This window comes from Lates calcarifer, linkage group LG4 (assembly GCF_001640805.2).
Source record: "Lates calcarifer isolate ASB-BC8 linkage group LG4, TLL_Latcal_v3, whole genome shotgun sequence".
Lineage (NCBI taxonomy): Eukaryota > Metazoa > Chordata > Actinopteri > Centropomidae > Lates > Lates calcarifer.
The window spans coordinates 7,865,072-7,887,432 of record NC_066836.1 but is presented as its reverse complement, the minus strand read 5'-3'; the positions used below and the strand labels follow the sequence as shown (position 1 = coordinate 7,887,432).

Below are 22,361 nucleotides of genomic sequence, written 5' to 3'. Positions count from 1 at the left end.
CTCATTACTTTAAAAATGTATAAAACTGCAAATTTACTTCAGTGTTTAGTGTGAGTCTAGCATTAGTTTCATAGCCACACAATCACATGCAGCCCCCCTCTCGAAACTGGCAGACAGCCTGGTTTCGATGCCAAGGGGAGTGGAGCAGGAGGAACCGGCGCTTCAATAAGAGACAGGAGGGGGACACTGCAGCCCTGAGCCCTGGCCAACATAACATCTATCTCAAGATTAAGTCTAGTGGAAACCCAAACAAAGGCCCAGAATGCCTGAATGTGTGTGTGCGTGTGTGTGTGTGTGTGTGTGTATGCAAGTGCTTTTACAGTGACTCACACAGGACATGCATGCACACAAGATGATTTAGTCCGGAAACTTTCAATCACAGAAGCAGCTTGTCCACATCTCTAGTCTCAGGGTTTTGGAGGAAAACAAACTCTGCTACTCTCAGAGGAAATATGTAGCTGATGATGATGGGATCTCTGAATTCTTTGTCACTATCTGATGGGCATCTTCAAAATATAGGGCTCAAAATATTTTTTGCTATTTAGTCATCACCCACCAGTCCAAGCTGGTATTTAATGAGTGCTGGCCTGCAACCTGGTGAGGAGCGTGTGTAGTCATGGCAATAAACTGAAAACAAATTGAATCAATTGATTGTAAAGGCAAGGAAGAATATGTATATGTAATATGAATATGTAGGGTGCTGCAGTTCCACTGATGCTTCCTTGGTTTGACTGATTCCCACTGGAGCATGGCACTCCAACATCCAAGATAAAAATGGCTTATGTTAAGCGATGCAAGCCGATGTGCATTAAGAGCGTTTCTGATGCCAGGATGAGCTCTGAGTGTGCTTGTGCCCCTACCCCCACCCCCTCTAAGACTGTACCTGTGCAGTATAGTGGGCCTCTTGCTGGCGTTGTGCCCCTGGTTCGCAGGCACAGGCCTGCTGTCGGAGCTGCTCCAGACGGGTCTCCAGCTCCAGCTGTTCCTGGCGGGCCTGGCTGAGCTGCCGCGCCTGCTCGCTGTGCACCGCCTCCAGCTCGCTGCGAAGCTCCCGCTGCTCGGCGCTCAGCTCCCGTAGCCTTGCCGCCTCTCCCCCGCGCAAAGCCTCCAGCTCCTTGAGACACAAAGACTAAGTCAGGGGAAATAATAATAATAATGATGTGATACTTCACTGACCTCTGTAGGGGAAAATGCTTTACATTACAGCCCCTCAGGGAGTCACATGTCTGATACTATAGGGGCTTGAATGTTGCCTCTGCTGCTTGTGCCTCCATGCTGCTCCAGTTTAGATAAAATCAAAAACTGTATGTGTGACCTTTGACCTTTAACACACTTTTACACATGCAAGGGCAAAAATATAGTGGATAAAGTTTTGTGTGTGTATATATATATATATATATATATATATATGTAACTTATTTTTGTTTACAATTGGTAAACAGTATTTTCTAAACGTGGACCTCTTATTTGATACATATCCTCTGTACCATTCTCTCCAAATCCCACTGGAGGGTTTCAACGCTGGGACATAATTCAGCAGAGGGTGTGGACATCAGTGTAGGTCAACTCTATTTCCATATGTCCAAACTGAAATTAAGCTAAAGTGTTTCACTAATCATACAATATGTTGTATATTAGTGAAACAATGTGTTTCAAGTGGTTGGAGGGAGAGATGATGGGGTCGATGGGAGGTGAACATCACCTCCACATCTGCATCAAGGACACTTTTAATAGGCAAGGACAGTTATGGTCTAGTTTATCTGGGGCTCATTTATCTTGGTCTTTGTTCTTTTCAACCACCGACTCACCATCTCCAGCTGCAGCTGCTTGTGCAGAGTGGAGTTGAGCTTCTCCTGCTGCCTGCTGTACATCTGCATGATCTCCACAACAATCCTGTCCTTGTCGTCCTCCAGCCCCCCCACCACCACTGCAGCGCAGCTTGTGCTGGAGCCCGTGTCCTTAGCCACTACGTCCGTTACCGGCGACATCAACGACGCAGGAGGAGGAGGAGGTGGTGGAGGAGGGGTGTGGGTGGGGGTGTGGGTGGCTTTCTTGCAGCTCAGGCTGCTCGTCTCCATGGAAACTGCCTGGGTTTGGCATTCCCGCTCGGTGGCCGAGGCAGCAGCGGCACGTTGGGATTTGGCCTCCTCGGCGCCAGCAGCGACGGGAGGCGACGCATGAAGATCTGAGGAGGGAGGAAGAGGAGGATGAAGGAGGGAGTTTAAAAAAAGAAGAAGAAGAAGAAGAAAAAAAAAGAATAGGAGGTGGTTGAAAGACAGGAAGTGCGAGCCGAGACGGTGCACACTCCCGCCTACGCTTAGTAACACCCTCGCGCAACCTCATAGAAGCTCACACCTCTCTCTCAGCGTGAGCACACACGCAAGCACAAGCATGGCATGGCAACAGCCGAGGAACCAAACACTCGCCCACAAATTCTCTGTGTGTGTGCCCCCAGACGCGGGGAGAGAAATGTGAGGAATAAAGGGTCTTGTGTGGAAGCTGCGCTGATCTGTGTGGGTTCCTTCAAACTCTGGCTTGTTCCCTCACTGCAGCCTTTAAGGTGGGAAAATGGATCAAACAGGCAGAGTCAAACACACACACACACACACACACACACACACAAAGACACATGTGCACAGATGCTGCAGCAGGAGGTTGGGGGATGGGTGGGGTGGGGTGGGGGGGCATGTGTCAGCTAGTAATTGCAAGTATAAGCTCCCAGACAGACAAGAGAAGAAGAAACAGTGACATGAGAACAGTGGGCTGTTTACCAGAATAATATATTCATACAGTATGTGTGTGACAGGAAACACCATGCTCTGCAGACAGCCTGTCTGGCACTGACACTTATTTACTGACTCAAAGCTGGTGTGCGCATGTGCGTATACACACAGTAATGCACGTATATGCTCTGCACAGCACACACACATGATAGTAGACGCACACAAAAAACAGGAGTGAGTCATTTGGTGGTGGATCAAGAGGAAATAACCGGGGGAGAGAGAGGGAGAGGCCACAACAGAAAGAGTGAAAGGCACACAGACAGACTGCGAGAGGAAGGCATTCAATGAGGGGAAAAAAAGAAACAGAAGAGGAGGAGGATGAAGAGGAGAAGGAGGAGGATGAGTGGTGGTGGGGCTGACAGCAGACTGAGAGGGAGGCGGAGATGAAGGGAGCCAGAGAAGAAAGCAGCAAGGATGGATAGATAGATAGATGGATGGATGGGTGGATGGAGGAATGGATGGAAGAGGAAGTGCGGGAGCAGACGGAGGACAGACTCAGAAGAGGATGTGGAGATAGCTGCCAGGAAAAGAGGGAGGGAGGGAAGAGAGACAGATTGGTTGGAGAAGAAAAAGGAGAGCAGAACGCCTGAGAGATAGGAGAGAGACAGCCTGGCAGTCAGACATGGCGTAATAATGGTAGACGGAAACTACTGCTGTGATTCATCCTCTCTCTATGTACACATACACACACATATTCCACATACACGCACACATCTTATTAATGCAGGCTTCACATACACACTTTAATGTGCACATGAAAACACACACACACACAGTACAGAGAGGAGGTCACTTCCATTTCCACCCGTCTTGCTCAATAGTGAGGTGCCTCCAGAGTCTTTATGCGAAGGTCAATGCATGATTATGTGCAGCACTGCAGGCTGTGATGTTAAGTGTGTGCACGCGTTAATGTGTGTGTGTGTGTGTGTTTTGGATGGTTGTATGTTTACAGTGCGCACGTGTCTGCTCTTTAAGTGTGCTACATCTACTGTACATGATCTGCATGTCTCCTCTGCTTATGTTGTATGTATGTAAACTGCTCACGCTCACTGTGTGTGCGTGATGTATTTATGTTAGATGTAGAGATCATGTAGAGAGTACAGAACTATTTGACAACAAAATCTTAACTCAAAGTCCACTTACTAGCTTTATCTGGAGCTTTCAACCAGAAAAATCAGAGTGCTATAAAAAACATTTATCAGCTGTTTATATACTCTTTATAGAGGTTATTTAACCTCTTATTTAACCTCTATATAAACTTAAACTTGAGAGCAGTGTTTGATTATAACACGCAGACTGAAAAAGGTTTGAGAAATGAGTAGGATTTTCTCGCTCAGCACCTGCCTGATCTGTATGCTCTCTTTTTAATATTCCTTGTACCTGGAATACTTTGCCAAAATGAACTCTATTGAGAAGCAGGCTGAAAACATTCCCTCTCCCTGGTGATAAATAAAGATTTGTTTACCTGCTGTGGTTTAGAAAGAAACAAAAAGATGAGTTTGTAATCTCAATTTAAAGTCTGGATTTGTGTGTTGTGAAGTGGCAGATATTGGTGATTTTGCATGACAGTCAATAAACCAGTCATTCAGTGTGTCTCTCTGTGTGATGCGTGTATCAGTACTGACCCATGGGTGGCTCGTCGTGGCCCAGCACCCTGCGGCTGTAGTGGTGTTTGAGCAGCGCTCCGAGCATCTCTGGGCTCATCTCCGCCTCCCTTCGCAGAGACACGTTGGGAGCCACCATCTTATCGTATGTGTACAGGTAGTAACTGGTAGAGAGAAACAGATAAAGAAACTGCATTTAAAACACTGAACCCACCTCGTGTGTGGATAAACCCTTACTATTTTTACATTAAATACTGAAAAGCAATCCTAGATCTCCTTGATCGCACAAAATAACACATATCTGTTTTGTCTGTTATTCCAGCCATGATGGCAGCAGTGTCACCTTTCACATACATCTGTCTTTGCAGTAAATACCATAAAATGTTACGAGTTATGGACTTTGCAATGCTGATATAAATTAAGCAACATGTATGTCTGCAATAACTCACGTGGCCCCCTTTACCGCTGCAACGCAGCACACTACAGCTGAATCAGAGCAATAAAAACAAAAGTCATTCGGTCTCAGCCTGCAGTAACTACAGGAGCTGAAAACACAGTGTGGAATATAGATATTTTCTTATCATGTGTTTACAGGATCTCAGCCTAAACAGACCTTCAGCTTATCACAAATGTCCAGGTAGTGGGTACAACTGAGAGAGAGATAGTGGCTGGAGATGCACTGAAGCTACTGAGCCAACACTATCTGTCTATTCCTGGCTAAATGGCAGGGAAGGAGGATAGAGAGAGAGAGAGAGAGAGAGCGAGAGAGAGAGAGAAGAGAAGAGAAGAGAAGAGAAGAGAAGAGAAGAGAAGAGAAGAGAAGAGAAGAGAAGAGAAGAGAAACTCTGAACCCCTCCCCCCACCAGCAGTCCCCTCTAGACAGAGCTGAGGCTGGAGCTGTGATCTAGGTTAAGCATGACAGCTCAGTGGGGCTCTGCCTGAAAAACTACAGCACCAACCAAGCCTTGCTTCCTGTGCTCTGGATGGAAACGAAAAGCGCTTTGCCTCGCTCGCCTGAGTGAGGATCTGAAACTCCTTCACATGAAACACCAAAAGATGTGATTGAATAATGTAAGCTTGGCTCATATTTGACAAGTGTACCCGCTAATGGATGTTGGTAGTAACCCAAATATGACGCTAAGTGCTGTGGATGTCTTGCATGACGTTTGGCCGTGGCAGTGCATTTTATTATTACTGACGCTACAATGCTAAAGACATGCTTCAGAAACTGGTCTGCGCAAGCCCTGGCTGGTTTGGGAGTGTAACAGTAGTCATGTGATGCTGGGTAGACCAGAAATCTAATCCTGCCAGGTAGTCTGGCCTGACGTCTGTGAGCCTCAGCGCACTCACTATGTTGAGGGGGTCCCATGTAGTCGTGGCACCATAAACCATCTAATTCTGTCTTTTAATCTGGGTCAGATTACTGCATGAGCTATCAGAGGGAAACAAGGGCTTTGGGAAGAAAAGAGGAGGAGGGAGGAGGAGGAGGAGAAGCTCATGTGATGAAGGATGGAGGACAAGCAGAGAACTGCACAAGAGAGAGGGGGAGAACAATACTAACAAATTAGTGATGGGAATTTTCTTTACTGAGAAAGAAACTGGAGTCAAACTGAAACTGAAACACTTCTTGGTCATCTTTGTGCAGACACATACACATCTGCACTGTCTGGAACAAAAAAAGTCTACCTCCCCAAACAGCAACTTAAACAACTAGTGCTTTTGATGTTCTCTAGGGAACAAGCCAATGAAAATTTGACCAACTTTAAACAAGCTTAAACAACTTGGAGGAAAACAGTCTGTTCCTAGGACACAATCAGTCACATCCACAGCACTTTCCTGGTAATACACAAGGCAAAAGTAAATTGACAATGAGAGCTGCAGCACCCATCTTGGTAATCAAATAAGAGTTTCAGTTATTTTTCAAGCCAAAAAAAGCTCACTTGCTGGTTTCAGCATTTCATGTGTGAGAATTTGTTGCTTTTCTGTCTAACATTTGACAGTAAACTGAATATCTTAAGGTTTTGGACACTTGGACATTGTAAACAGTATTTTGTTACTATAACAATCCGTCATTTAACTAATTAGTGAATCAACAGAGAATTAATATTCTCCTTTATCGAGCAAAACTGCAAAGTATTCTCTAATTGCAATGTGAGGATTTGCTGCTTTCTTATCATTGTAAATTGAATAGTTTTGGTTAGGGACTGAATATCATGCAAAACAAGACATTTGAAGGTGCCAGAGCTTCGACTCTGACACCTTCAAATTTCTTGTTTTTCATTCCCTTTAATAATCAATGAGAAAATTAACCCACAAAATGAAAACAATTGTTAGCTGCAGCCTAAGACAGTGTTTCTGTGCTGTTAAATTAAGGTTAAAATGATGTAGTACCTGGGATGAACCAGGGTGGGGTGTCCTGGCTCCTCCTTGATGTCCGAGAAAAGACGGTTGAACACCAGAGTGGGTGGAGATGTCTTCCCCTGTGGGAAAAAAAACACATGCATATAAATATGACACACCACAGCAACATATTGTCTTTTCCAGCTATTGTGTCACAGCTACAAAGGCACACAATGGCAGCTCATCCATCCACATGTATTGATCTTTGCATACAATTTTGCTGTTGAATAGATGAATTATCACAATGGCAATCAGATGCATGTCCATGCGCACACACACACACACACACATGCATATACATGAAGACATGGAGAGAAACAGCAGGAGGAGATGGGAATGTGCTGTACTGCACATGGTGCTGTTGGTGCCATAATCTAATAAAGCTAATATATGCATGCATACATGTGGATGAGGGATCATCCATCAGGCATCAGCTGAGAGAGAGAAAGAAAGAGAGAGAGTGTGTGTGTGTCGGGAGAAAAAAGACAATCATGATGAAGGGCTTCATCCCTGAGTGTGCATGTGAAGTCAGTGTGTGTGCAGCGATGGGGAGGGGGTGGAGAGCAGAGCCTTTCAGCAGCTGCATGAGTATTTTCCTGACAGGTCAGAAAGGAGAAGCGTGCCGCTATGAATGGGTGAACAGAGGGCGTGTGTCTGTTGTTGGGGGTGGGGGTGGTGACCCTGAGAGCTGACCTATGTGTAGAAGGGGGGTGGGAGGGTGGGGGGGGGCACTGCACCAGCGACTGACCTTTCTTGCAGGGTCGCCTTCAGCCAACTTGCCGCTGGGTGAGCAGAGGTCCGCTGAAGATTTCCTCACCTGACTCTCCTCCTCCTCCACCGCCTTCTGAAACACACAGAGAAAAAGAGACGGCAGTTAAACCGACAGGCAAACACAGCACCAAGGTTAAACAGACAACAGAGACCAGAGAGGTAGCACAGAGCACATTTGTTATAATTCTCTGTACAATTAAAATGATGCACACTGTTTTTGGGGAGTGTGGGAATGAAAGTGGGACGAGAAAAAGAAATTTACAACTGGCACCACAGTCACAAAGGGAAAAGATAGAGACAAATGGCATTTAAATGATAGGAAATAAAGACAAATGACATCCGAGAGATAGAAAATGGAGACAAATGGCATTAAAAGTGAACAGCACAAGTGATACACTGTTGGAGAGAACGAAGGCAGCAAGGAAATGGATAAGCTAAGAGTAGAGACTGAATGAGCCCGCTGAGGAAGACCCTATGAATAAAACACAAGAAAAGCCACAGTGATAGTCAACATGGCAACAACATGGCCTGTCATTATGTGCTTTTGTGCGTGTGATTCATTGTTACACATGCAACGCAGTTAGAGCCAGCCTCTCCTTGTGAAGATGTATGTATGTGAGTGTGTGCTGAATGTTTATGATTCATTGTGTCAGGTCCGTACCCTCTGAGCCATGTGTGTTCGAATAAATACTGCTGGCACTGCCTGTAGTTGTGCGTCTGTGTGTGTGTGTGTGTGTGTGTGTGTGTGTGTGTGTGTGTGTGTGTGTGTGTGTGTGTGTGTGTTTTTTTTGAGCAAATCCAGGACACGCTCAGCGAGAGGCCACAAGCTGATGGAGTTGATGCTTATCTGTGGCAGACAGGCCTGACACTATACACAGGCTGCCTGCAGTTCACACACACACACACACGCTCAACCGAACTGACATGCAGCACAGGCACCAGAGGAACGAGCATCGCAATGTGAACCGCTAGGTAGACCACAGCAACAGACAGAGCGAGAGAGAGGATGGAGAATGGAGGTGTGGACAGAGAAGGAGAATGTGGGTGGAGATGTAGAAGAAAAGAAGGATTGAGGAAGAGAGAGAAAAGTGCAAAGGCGGAGGGCAGAGGGACGGGAGAAAGAGAGATAAAGGTTGTAGAAAGCATCAATAATTGACTTACTGGCCTTTTAAAGAACACACACACACACACACAGAGCCAGACAGAGTGAATAATAAACAGCCTTTCATCAGCTGGACTAAAGGATTTTCCTCTGTGCTGTATCTGCTGAGAGACAATGTCATTACCGGAGCTAAACAGCCTGAGAACAAAACGACCAAATTACTGTGACAGCCAGGTATTAACCCACCTAATATTCATGTCAGCTACTGGTTCAGCAGCAGCTGCTGCACATTAGCCGATATTATTTTCATAAATCACAATTAGACACTTGTTATACCTCATAATGTATCTTTTATCTGATCATTTTTCCAAATTATAGCTCAACTTTTTTGGTCATTTATCAAGCAAAAATACCAAATACTCACTAGATACAGCTTTGTCAGATTAGTCACGTTCCTCTACTCCTATTTCAGTCAATTTTTTTGTTTTGTTACAAGAAATGAAACCATGAAAAAAAACTACTATTATTACTACTACTACTACTTATTTGTGAGCATGTGAATTCATGTGTATGGTATGTAGGGGATAGTCCCTTATTTACAAGGGCACGGTTGAATGAGAATGTGCATGCAAATGTAAAAGGCTGGAGCCATATGTGTAGCCAGGTGTGTCTCTGTGTTTGTCTATACAGAAGGGAGCTTGTCCGTTTATGAGCGCTCGTGGTTGGTGTTTTTTCCTTTTTTTTCCCTCCTCTCTCCAGAAGGCAGCACTGCAGCACTGAGGGGAAGGAAGGGAGGGAGGGAGGAGGGAGGAGAGAGAGAGAGAGAGAGAGAGAGAGAGAGAGAGTGGGATGATGGGACAGGGGCAGAGATGGGGTGGGGGAGAACTGACAGAAACAACAGTAAACCCACTGCAGTGGTGTGGAGGTGAGCTGGATTTCCTCCAATATCAAGGTTGTCTGAATATGTGTGTATGAGTGTGTGTGCATGTTGAAGGCACTTTCTGCTGCACACTCCTAATCTAAAATATGTCACTCCCCCTGCACAAGTGTGTGTGTGTGTGTGTGTGTGTGTGTGTGTGAGTCTGAGACAAACACTGACAAAGGGAGAGCACGGGGCCAAACTGACATTAACACCAGGTCATCCAGGGGTCTGACTTCAGGGTCGACTGACAGCTCATTAAAAGGTGGTACTGTGAGTGTGAGTGTGTGTGTGAGAGAGTGTGTGTGTAAGACACTTGTATAAAGACTGAAAACTGCATGTAGTTGTATATGTGTGTCCATATAATAGACCATACATGTATGTGTGTTCCACTAATGGCTGTATGTGTCTCTCCCTATAATTCCTGCTTACCTGACAGCTTAACGCCCACCACTCACCACCCACCCACATACACACACACACCCCTACTCATTATTCCTGCTGCTCTGCATTCTCTATTCCTTAATGAATGTGTGCGGGTGCACACGTTTGCACATTTCAACACAACTGTTTTCCTCTCCTCCTGTTGCCCATCTCTCTCTCTCTCTATCTCTTGTCCCCCACTCCCTCCCCCCTTCCCTTCCTTCCCCAAATGTGCTTTATTAACACATGCTGCGACTCGGGCCTAATCTGCAGTAATGAAGCACCTCTCTTGTGTGGGTTGCTGCTACAATACACACACACACACACACACACACAACAGCTCCTAACCCTACTATATCTCCAGCCTTTTTGTCAGGCTGAAGCTCGCCTTATGACAATGTGGATTAGCATTCCTCACACTCGCTCAGCTGAACTCTGCCCTGTTGTTCCTAATCACCAGCAGTCTGCCTGCCTGCTGCAGCTACACACACACACACACACACACACACACACACACAAACACACAAAGCTCACCCCACCTCTATATACAGCTACATGAAATGTGCTGCTCTAGAAACACACAGTCATGTGAACTTTGTGACCCATTTCTAGAGCCTCGCTTTAGTTCCCCCACCGACCATTAGCACACATGACATTTCTCCAACGGACGCATTAATGGAGCATAAAGTGTTGTTTTTTTCCTTTTCCTGTGTCTGCATAGCCTCAATGCTGTTAAATCCAACAATAACAAGTGGCACTCTACTACACAGACATCCATGACAGTACATTACCATACACACAGTCTGGCAAACGCAGGCAGGGAGCAAATACACTTTAGCTGCAGCCGTATATTTTCTACTATGAGCTCCCATCTGTGCTTCCCACCGCAAAGCACTTATGTCTAATTTACACCGGGAATACTTGTTGCTTTTCTCTTTTTAGCTGGAAATTTACAACAAAGATGACATTTGAAATGGAGGATGTAAGCTTGTGTGATCTAAAAAAGTGATTTAAAAAATTTGTCATTTTTAGCTTGCGCTCTGTGAAATTAGATAAGGTTTTTCTTTTTCGTTCTGTCAATTTTAAGATAGAAATTTAACTACTCAGAGCCTTATATTTCATAATTGGTTGTGCCAGTAAAAGCGCCACCATATCATTCATGAAGACTTGATTTCTAACGCGGGGGGGCCCCTTTTAACTTCATAAAAAGTTGACAGCCATCCCAATTTTTTAGCACAAAACTTCAGAGAATATGAGCAAGTCTCTTTGAGTGCTTGCCATTCTCAGACAACAAGAGGAATAATTTTCTATCCTAAGTCTGCTCTTGGTGTAATTTACATGTATCTAAGCCATGGGTAGACACATTAATACACACACACAGACTGACACACTGCCACACAGAGTGCAAACAAGTCCGAGGTCAAGCTCTCCTCCTCCTCCTCCTCCTCCTCCTCCTCCCTTCTCCGTCTCTCCACTCTAGTCACGTGGACACTCCAGATGACTGCTGTCTCAGTGCATGCATACACACACACACACACACACACACACACGCACACACACACACACACACGTACGCACACACACACACACACAGTTACTCTTGGCTATAAATACACATGCTGTCTCCATACATGTATAATAAAAGACATACAAGGCCTGTCCCACTCCACCCCCCATCCCCCCAACACATACATATATACACTAAAGTGATTCATTTGCAATGCAGCAAATCTTAGTTTAAAAAATTTAGGAGCAAAAAGAAATACATTTAGCAAGAGAGTTGTGTGAACACAAGCCTCCTAACATTTAATCATGAGCTCAGCATGTCCCTCGTGTGAAGTTAAAAGCCCATAAATCAAAATTAAATTGTGGCACGATCCTGAGAAGGCTGAGAACATTTTAGAGATTCAAGTAGAGCTGAATCAGTTATTATATACTGAGACACCAAGCCAAACATGTTCTGAATATCTCTGGATTTAGGGACTGTTAATCACACAGAACAACAAACGGCAACGGGCATTCTTCACTATTTTCTGACACTCTACGGACGATATTGAAAACAATCATTAGCTAGAGCCCTGTGTATAATTGCCAGGATCAGTATGCTGCTGTTTTCAGAGAATATGCAATGGAAATACTAAAACTGTAAAACCCTGCCCAGGATATTAAAGTCACACTCACAATCAACACACATACAAACACCACCAGTCTCAACAAGCCTGATGGCAAATCTTATCTAGGGCACAATAAAGAGTGCGCAAGCCTTAGTCTGACCTTTCATCCCAGAGCAGCAGGCCTGTGTGTGTTTGTGTGTGTGTGCTATATTAAAATCTATTTAAAATCCTGTCTGTGCCCTAAAACATAAACACTGTTGGGCCCAATTGTCTTCACATCTGCTGAAACCCGGGCATCAGAAAACGGAAACATACCCATGGTGGCCGCTAACAATCTCGCCCATGGGGGGGTGGGGGTCACAAACATTACTGTGCCACCCATCCTCCCCTCTTCCTCCTCCCCACCCCCCTTTGAGCCATTCATGCGCCTGGCATTCAAGAAGTGGAGTATGGATAGCAGGCAGGCAGGAGATGAGGATGAGGAGTAATGCAGCTCATTCTCCTTTTTCCTCTCTCAGGAGGAAGTAAAACAGCCTTTATTTGGGTGCCTTTTCATTCTGCCTCAGACAGCGAGGGAAGAAAATAGGAACTCTCTCTCTCTCTCTCTCTCACACACACACACACACACACACACACACACACACACACACACAGACATTCACACAGACGCTCACAGAGACAGTCAGTCACGCCCTGTCTGTTTCTAAACCACATCCTGTTCTGCTGCAGTCGTCAACCGTGTCAGAGATCAAGCTACAGATACGTAGATATATATACTTCCTGGTCGAGCCATGCAACAACAAGATATTGAATCTTCTTGGCTGCCTGGTTTTGGTGCAAAGAAATTAACTTATGTCTCCTGTCATCTCTTTAAACTCATCATTTCATCTGCACAGGTCCCTCAAAAGTTGCTCTTAGGGTTTATATGTGTTTTAATGGGGGCTAGTGCTCTAGTGGTCACACCTGGCACCCCCACCCCACACAAACACACACACACAGACACTAGAGGCCTTTATATGGAGGTCTTAATCCAATAAGCCAAGCAGCCAAATCAATAATAGCCCACAAGGGAACCAGGCAGCAAAGTAGGACATTTAAAGCAATACACTTTTTCTGGTGGAGGCTGTCTCAGTAACTCGGCACTGAAATGAGAGTGTACATGTTCAGTTCTTGACTTGTTATCTGCTGGGAAAGCTTATGATTTCAGTTATAGTTGTGTATTATGGTATAATATAAAAAAGTCAAGTGTATTTGCCACAAAGAGAGATTATAACTCAATCATCTCATGTCATGAGGGAACAACAAGATAGTCTTGTGTTTGACCCCTCACCGAGTGCTTAAAGGAAGAAAAAAAGGTTTTATTTCCTACTGTATGTGCTGGTAAGGAGATTACTCAACTTATTTTTCTTTCCCTTTTAGCCTTGAACAAACAGACATGCGATAATAAAACAGCGGGGCACAGATGAGGACAGGTCTGACAGGTGGACAATTAGACAAATAGGTGAAATGATAGAAACAAGAAAAAAGAAGGCAGAGCGAGAAAAAGGGGACCCCCAGATAGCCAAGACAGATGAAGAGACAAACAGACAACATGTGACTGACTGTCTGTTTGTGCCCCCCCGCCCAATCCCCCACCCCGGATACACATACATATATACACACACACACACACACACACACACACACCTGTTCCTCCCTCTTTCCAAACACAAAGAGAAACAGCAGAGCTAGACAAGCACAATGATAAACATCAGCCAGACTAGTCATGCCAGAGTCACACAAACACACACACACACACACACACACACACACAGGCAGATAAGGACAGGTTCATTCCTGACTTGCTTTGGCTTCAGGCCTCAGGCACATTTTTGCGTCACATGGGCGCTCTGTCTAGACAGTCATCACACACACACACACACACACACACACACACACACACAACCTTCCTCCCTTCCCTCCTCCCTGCCCAACGTGTTGAGCTCCTTCCTCCATAGCTACAGTTCCAGTCAGCCATTTTACAATCCATACACACTCACACACAGCCTTGATAGCCACAGCCAATGGGACCCAGCGGAGAAATGGTTAATGGGAGTCTATGAGAGAAAATGAAGCAGGTTCTAAAAAGTGATGTGAGTGAGGAATCCCCACCACCACCACCACTACCCCCACCCCTAATAAATGCACTCACAATCTACTGTCCATCCACTGTAGCTTCACCACAGACAGGAGTTTAATTTGGAAACCAGCTACAGTATTTCTCTATGATCAGTTCATAAAAAGCAGCCTCTGTGAGCTCCCTCAATCAATTTTTCTATTCATCTCCCCTGTCTCTCTCTCTCTCCCCCCCCCTCTCTCCCTCTCTCCCCACTCTGTTTCTCATGTTTCACAGTCAAATCCCAGGCGGAGGTCTCTAGTCTATATTCACAGCAGTACATGAGGAGGGTTGTAATAATGTTACCTCATGAATGGACAAATTGTCTGACTGGAATACACTAGGCCACACAGGCGGAGGTAACCCCCAACCCCACCACAGAGACACCATCTACAACACAGCTCGTATTAAAGTAGTGGAAGAAAAATACTGTGCAGCTGCAACTAATGATTACCATCTTTATCGATTAATCTGACAGCTACTTTCTGGATTAACTGAATAATTATTTTGGCTTTGAAATCTCACAAAACAGAAAAAACCCAACAATATTCAATTTACAATCAAAGAAGATTAAGAAAAACCAGGAAATATCAACATTTGGCATTTTTTTTTCTTACTAAGTGAATAAAATGAATTTCCTATTCCCTTTGCTGCCTAACCTCATTTTAAAATGTTACTACAGCTACATGACTGAGTAATATTATGCCTCTAGTTGCCTCAATGATCATGGATGCGATTATTGCAGATCGATTAGCTGGTCAGCAGAAATGATTGTTAATCATTTAAAGTCATTTATCAGGCTGAAATTCCTGCAAAACATTTAATCTTTTTGACGTTTATTCCGAAAAATGACATCACTTTGAATGCTAACTGACATATACTACATGATTAATTGATCAATAGTGCCAGATATAATTGTTGTAGCTCATTACTCAATTGCATTACTGTAACTGTAAATACCTCAGACACTGTACCAGAAGCAAGAGGTGCAACTGAGTTGTGGCACTCTTCAACTCATCAAGCTCAAATACTGCAAATAATAGTCATGTACAGACAAAATATATTGTAAAACAAGATCATTTCAGCCATGCTCATGCAGGCAGCTACGTGAGAAAGGAAGTATGATTCAGTCTTGTGAAAGATCACTATGGGTGAGAGATTTGTGATATCTGAAATTTCCTGTTTGCCCTCTCGGCTGCGTAATACAGGGCAAAAAGTGAAAAGTGTTTGTGTGCTTTCTTGTCATGTTCAGAGACATATTATGAGGGCGTAATGGCTCTGAGTATTAAAATCCATATGAAATCTTCCCCTCATCGTCTCTACCACCATGATAAGTCATTAGGTTAAAGATGAAACATTACGGGCCTGCTTGTGGCCAGTGGCGTTAATCCTGTCTACACAAACACATATGCACAAGGAGTGTGTTTGAGTCTGTGAAGGGCATTTAAAAATCATCCATGTGCATGAGAGCATACTATCTGCATATACATGTGCAGCTCACCGTCTCCAGCACAGCAGCTCAGTGTGTGTGCGTGCTCTACTTTCCCTCCTCACTGGCCCCCCAGAGCGTTAATTACCAAAGCTGTCGGGGCTCACCTATGTGAGTCAACCAGGCCATGAGACAGAGACACACACACACACAGATGCACAAGCAAGTAAACAGACATCCCATCAAACAACAGCTCCATCAAACAGCAGTGTAGGAGGATGAGGAGAATGACGTAGTTTACCGCAAGCAAACTGTCGTGCACAAATACGCACACAGACACGAGCAGACACACTTCATGCTCCCAGGAGGACACGTCGACTGAGAATGAGGCCAGTGGGCCCTTGTCTTGTCTGAGGATGACTGTACTCATCATTTGAGCTTCATCTGGGCCAGCGTGCGTGTGCTTTGCCATCTCTAAAAAACCCAACAAAAAAAAGTCTCTGGAGATGGTTGCTGCAATGGGGCGCTGTTTGGAGGTAGGTTGGTTACTGGTTCAAATCTGCAATTAGGGATACACACGCCACCACTATACACACACACACAAAAAGGCAAATGAGCTGACTGGTTTTCTATATAAGGGAACTCAGCTTACTATTCAAATGGATGAAACAACTCAGAGTGCTTGGAGACAGAGGGGAGCGAGAGAGCTGCAGAAGAGAGGACGAGCGTTGCTAAGCAGACTGAAAGCTGAGAGAGGCTGTCAGCAAGCCAGCAATGCACTGCTATCACTACAGAGAGAGAGAGAAAAAACACAAAATGGAGACACTGCCCGACCCTCTTGTCTCTGGAACAAATTACACAGCATCCACTAAAAATGCCTCGAAATATGTGCTGAAGCCTGCTTCTAACAGCCATTTGGTCGCTAAATAACACCCAGCAACTGTAACCTCATCATAATTTGGTCTATTTTAAGACCAGTCTTAATGCAATCAGACACCATAATTGGTAAATGTTTATTGGGGAAAGGTAGAAATAAAAACTCTCCCTCTTTTGTGCTGCATCTCTAAAAACAGCTCTAAAGAAAAACAGGCTTCACGCTTAAATAAAGTGGGTGTTTAAAGAGTTGCCTCTGACTAAAATCCCCTCTTCACAAGTCGTAGTGTGCAGTCATATATCGATCTGTGGTTTGTTTACTTCTTCCTCAGCGCAGGAGGCTGCTCTGCTGTAATGTGGAGTACTGCAGTAAATGTCAGTGCTCGGTTGGTCGACGCTGTCTGCAACGAGGCCGGGGGGAAGTGGGGGGTGGAAGGTGAAAGACACAGGGGGAAAGAGGAAGAGAAGAGAGGGTAAGGAGGTCTGACCCATGATACAGTCCCCTGCGCTACAAAGAGAAAGCTCCACCTGGCCAAAACGCCCCGCGGGGTAAAATCTATCACAGACACATGGAAAGAGAGACAGTTAAATCCAAACAGGCCCTGGGACCTCTGACTTGTTCTGCAGGGAGCTCCGGTCTCATCTATATTACATGCAGGAGCTTGTTTGAAGCCTCTAGTGTTTGTCTCTGCTTGGGCAGCTTGGCTTTGCTGTCCGGGCCCCTCGGGCTCGCCTGTCTCTCTCCCACGCACACACGCACACAAACACATGCACACACAGCTCCTGTAATGCAAATCCATCAGCCACCATGACTCTCCCTCTATCGCTCTCTCTCTTTCCCTATGTCACAAGCTCTTGATTTTCAGAACAAGTCTCCAAAGACCATTCTGTCTTCTTTAACTGTGGCTTGTGGACGGCAGAATATACATTTATTTATATATTTATACATTTACTTTTAATCTAACAAAAATCTGAATTATCAAAAAAAAAAAAAAAAATCAATATTGAACACATGCAATTCATTTCCATCCCTGCCTGCACTGATATTAACACACCAAAGGCTATGACAGGTAAACCTATGGTCCACGCACACTTGATCACCAGACTTCCTTCATTAAAACAGTCACTGTCTGAGGCAAGCTCGACAACAGCCTGAGCAAAGCGCGGCTGGGTTTGGTAAATGTCATTACGGTTGAGTCAGAGCTCTAAGAGAACACACCTGGGTGTAGATCAAACAGACTGAGCGAGAGACCCCGGACGGTGATAAATCTTCGTCCTGGCTCCACAGTGACGCTGATGAGTGGAGAGCAGACCGCGGCACTGATGGAGCACCGTGACTCACGCTGCAGGATGAGGGTTGGCGTGGTGACTGGAGGAAGTGGCTGGTGGTGAGTGGCGGTGGTTGTGTTTGTGTGTTTCTGGTTGTGTTTGACCCTCGACTTCCTTTAATCATGAAAAGTGGATTGTGTTATTTGCGCCGTATCGCATGCTTCTGCGTGTATTTATACTATGCGTCATCTGTCTGATAAGAGATGTCACCATATGGACACTTCAAAGCTCACGTCATGGTCAAATAACAGTCTGGCTTTCTGTCATTCACCTCTGATGACACAAGGACAAAAAGTTTGACTTTCTAATTTAAAATTTCAACAGTCTTTCATGAAGCCCGCTGCTTTTTGGAACAAAAAAAAAAACAAAAAAAAAACAGGCTGCCTGCCAAAGCGGCAAACAGAAAAAAGGCAACCTTGCCAAAATTTATCATCATCTGGCTGGAGGGAAGATTTTTTCCCTCAACATGAGTCATTTTTATTAAGAACTACTGTACATATGGCCTCATCTGGGATCAGGATGCGTCTCAGCCGGTGCATTTTTTTGATGGTGATGACAAAGAAAACGTCTAGCATTACAAAGTGCACTTGTCACAGGAACTGGTTAAAATGTAGCCAGACTGTAAACCACAAGGCAATGCTTCACTCTTCAAAGGATAAAGTCAAGGATAACAGGGCTCCATGCCGGCCAAGTCACCCCAGCAGCAAGGCTGTTTTAATATGAGCAACAGTGGAGCCAGGAAAAAAAAAAAAAGAGCCGGACACGCAAAGAATCAGTGCCACATGCGCGACAAGACACACAAGCACACACCACACTCTGCTGCTTGGGCACAGTTAAGAACGACTTGACTTGGTTTGCATGCAAGGATGCTGAAGTGCACTCACCAGCTTCAACACACGCAACCTTTAACGAGGGCTTCCACAGCTGAAGTACACTCAAATAAAAACACGAGATATGTTTTATTAAAGCTATTGTGTAATTAATTGCATCTTGAGGTCAATGACCTTGAGGACTGTCTACTACTTGGCTTATGCTGTAAAGAGGTGCAGTGGGACTGTCGAGGGTCCAGAGAGAGAAATAGTCGTCTATTTACAGGATCTAGATGAGCTGGTGCAGACCCCTGAGGGATATGAGGCAAAGAAGACTCCGTGTTTGCATGTGTGTGTCTGCCCTAAGAAATATCAGGTAGACAGATGATTCCCATGAGCAGTGTCACTGCAGGTGGGAATAGCGAGCGGTGAGATAAACACATCAGCATTCACCATGGCAGAGGCAGAGAGAGATTTAAGTCTGGGCCAAACCGCAAAATGTCACTTGTTTCACCTTCAGTAATGCAGTCTGTTTCCCAGCTGCTAACTTTACAGCCTTGCCCTGAGTAACATCAGTCAGGCCCCTGGTGAGATAAGGATTTACAGGGTATAGAGGCAGCCAGCAGTGGAAGGGAAAGAAACAGTTGGAGTTTGATGTTAGTGGAGCAAAGGTGAGGCTGCAAAATAAAGGACTAACAGGACAAGTAATCACCTATCCGAGCTTAGTTAGTTTGAGAGTCTTGCAGTGGTTTGCTGTGCTTTCTGCTTTCATCTGGAGCATATGTGGTGGAGAAAGGTCAAAACTAGCACAGGCCGCGGCTGCACTTTAGTCAGCCACCATTGTTATGCTCATTTAAGCACGTGGGACCATTTGACGAAAGAACGTGGACACTTAATCAAGCATGGGAAGCAGAATCACTTCCATATGGAAATAACAAGCCATTTACCAAACACGCAAAAACATTACTAGCAAAGTGGAGAGATGGGGATTCCTTTAATCGTACAGACTGACTATTTTCCCCTGATTTCCCTGTGTTTGCAACATGCATAATTGATCAGCGTAGTGGCTGGGCTTAATGTGTTGTGGATGTGCCGGGTGGTAACCCAGCGGGACTCATGACACGCCTTTGATATCCTGTGTTTATCTCCCTGTCTGGGAGACTGAGGCTATGGGAGAAAATATCAGAGGGGGAGTCTAAGTGCCTATATGGTGTGTGTAAGTCTGCTGCGTATACCGTGCTCCTATGGAAAGTGCCGTCTCTGGGTCTCTCCATTTATATCTTCATTAATCACCGTTCCCACCGGGAAGGCGGCACAGAAGAGCCTTTCAAATGCAAACACACACTCTCCGCTAGCACACAACACACATAAGCTGGCAGTCTCCCACAGTCCTTTTACAGTACACCTCCCTTGCCTCCGACTCTCCCTGCCCCCCCACCCCGCCAACACACACACACGACCTGCTCGTCTGACTGTCTCCCAGGGAGACCAGACAGTGGACAGCTAATCTTCTCATCAACACATCGATTAATTAATACCAAGACTCCTCATTATTCTGGTCTCATGCAAAACAACCCGGGCAAGCTAGTCAGACATGTTATGATCCAAGCTACTTTCTCTTCTTACAGTCTTGTTTGAACTCGTAGCCCATTATATTCCCCTGTCTTTCACTTGTTCTCGCTTTCATTTTCCTTACAAGCAACAAACTGGTCTGACGCCCTGAGGTGGGTGGGGGTGGGGGGGTGTGAGGCTAGCCAGAGCACAGTGAACATGCAAACAGGCTGTCAGCCCAGGGCTCTTTTAAAGCCCACAGGGCATTTGGCTGGGAGGGGCTTTGCCAGTTTGTTTAGTCTATGAGACTGTTGGCAGACGTGGCACAGGCTCCACTTTATCTCAACTGACCTATCTCTGCTGCTTGCTGCTGTGGCTAGCTCACACCAGTCCCACAGCAGCACATTATCTTCTTCTTCTTCCTCTGGTGGTGAGGTGGGAAAAAGAGCCCAAGCCAAGGAAACAGTCAAAAATAACAAGCTGCAGCTGGGGTGGGAAATAACCACCAGGCAACCAATGATACATTTTTTTAACTATGGGGTTGCAGCGCACAGAAGAAAGCTGTAAGCTGGTGCACGACTAATTTAAGTAACAAACTGAACTGTGGCTGAGACTTGTGACCGTTTTCAAATGTTGGTTCAGAAACCAAAAGCCTGAGAAGATTCTTATCTATTAAAGAAAGACAGAGAAGTAATGACTCTGGCGTTCCTCCAGTGAACTGCACTGCTGTTATGGAGCTGTGATACTGGCACTGACCTGATGGTAACATACCAGAGGCCCCTCGGCTCAGCCCCTCCTACCTTGTGGGGCCCCATTTAGCCCTTTACAACAGGCAGCAAACACTGGCCAAGGCCCAGCGTGTTGTGCACGTGGAACACGGACAGTCTTCCACACCAAACTATATACAGGCGCGACAGACTATAGGTTACTCTGGGCCAGTGTTCAAAGAAGCTGCTGTGTTTTCAGTATAAGTGGATAATTGTTCTTTGGAAAATGCACAAACAGACATAGAAATATGTGTATGGGTGTCTTGGGTTGGGGTGGGGTGGGGGCAAAGGAGAGAGTGCTAGCTGGGGAAATGCGAGCTAGCCCAGCATGTGATTGGCCAATCAAGAGGGCTGTTCCAGGCTAGATTTGTGGTTCAGCTCAGGTCTTGGGGTGGGGTGGGGGTGGGGGGTTAATTTTCAACCCAGGGAAAGAAGAGCTGGGGCCCCAAGCCCCCTGTAACAACCTGGCAGACACAGCGTGTTTCATGGAATTGTAGAGTAGTTTGTGACTGAGACAACAGCCAGACCCACCTGTCCTGGCCTTACCCTGTCATCTTCTTACTCTTTACTTCTCTTCTCCGCCTTCACCTCATTTGCTCAAGTGCCTTCCCCCCCCTCAGGGGTGGTATGTTTTTTGACCACACGTACCCTTTCTGCATGTCTGCCTGATCCTACCTCTGTCTGGCAGCCCGTCTAAGTTACAAAAATTAAGGTGGGCAACAGCAGAAGTGGAGGTGAGGTTAACTTGGGAGACTAAAGAGGGGAACTTATGCAACACCAGCTGAGGCCCCTGTAACCCAGTCTCCTCATTTCACTCTTCTTCTATTTCTTCCTGCCTCGGTCCATCTCCTCCTCTATTCAGTGTCCGTGTCACCCAGCAACTCGCCACATCCATCAAGGACAGAGACCAGATCGATAGCCACTGGCTTGCCTCTTATCCGCCTCACAGACGCACACAAGTGGTCTTATTGCTTATGTAACGATCGACTTATCGGGTCATTTGGCTGCTTATTTTGTTACTGTCCACTGATTGGGGCCCGAGGGGGTATTGACTGTTTACAGACACACGTGGGCAACAGCAGAACCATCTGGGGTTAAAAAAAGGTATGATGAGCTGATGATGGCAGAGTGAAGAAGAGACTGAAGGCCATAAGTCAAGATGTGTGAGGACATGAACCCAAGAGAAGCAGGCAGATGGAAGATTGACGTCAAGATAGAGGGAGAGGTGGAGGAAAGGCAGCACAGTGAACGATTAGCATGCCTGCCAAAATCCAATTAGACACAGCCCAAGAGAATGACTGACAAGCAGACAGACAGACAGAGCAGACAGCC

General features: G+C 45.5%; 1 protein-coding gene across 2 annotated transcripts in view; it reads right to left on the bottom strand.

Moving 5' to 3' along the window:
- Window positions 1-22,361, bottom strand: part of skila (SKI-like proto-oncogene a) — a 34,923-nt gene that overhangs the window by 5,127 nt on the left and 7,435 nt on the right. Inside the window, exons 3-7 of one of the 2 annotated variants that reach the window (XM_051069921.1) lie at window positions 7,536-7,628; window positions 6,779-6,867; window positions 4,409-4,551; window positions 1,809-2,185; window positions 884-1,114 (exon numbers count right to left, since the gene is read on the bottom strand). In XM_051069921.1, the coding sequence (XP_050925878.1) occupies window positions 884-1,114; window positions 1,809-2,185; window positions 4,409-4,551; window positions 6,779-6,867; window positions 7,536-7,628 (933 nt within the window). Of the gene's footprint in view, window positions 1-883; window positions 1,115-1,808; window positions 2,186-4,408; window positions 4,552-6,778; window positions 6,868-7,535; window positions 7,632-22,361 lie in introns of both variants that reach the window. The other variant, XM_051069920.1, reaches the window with a different exon arrangement.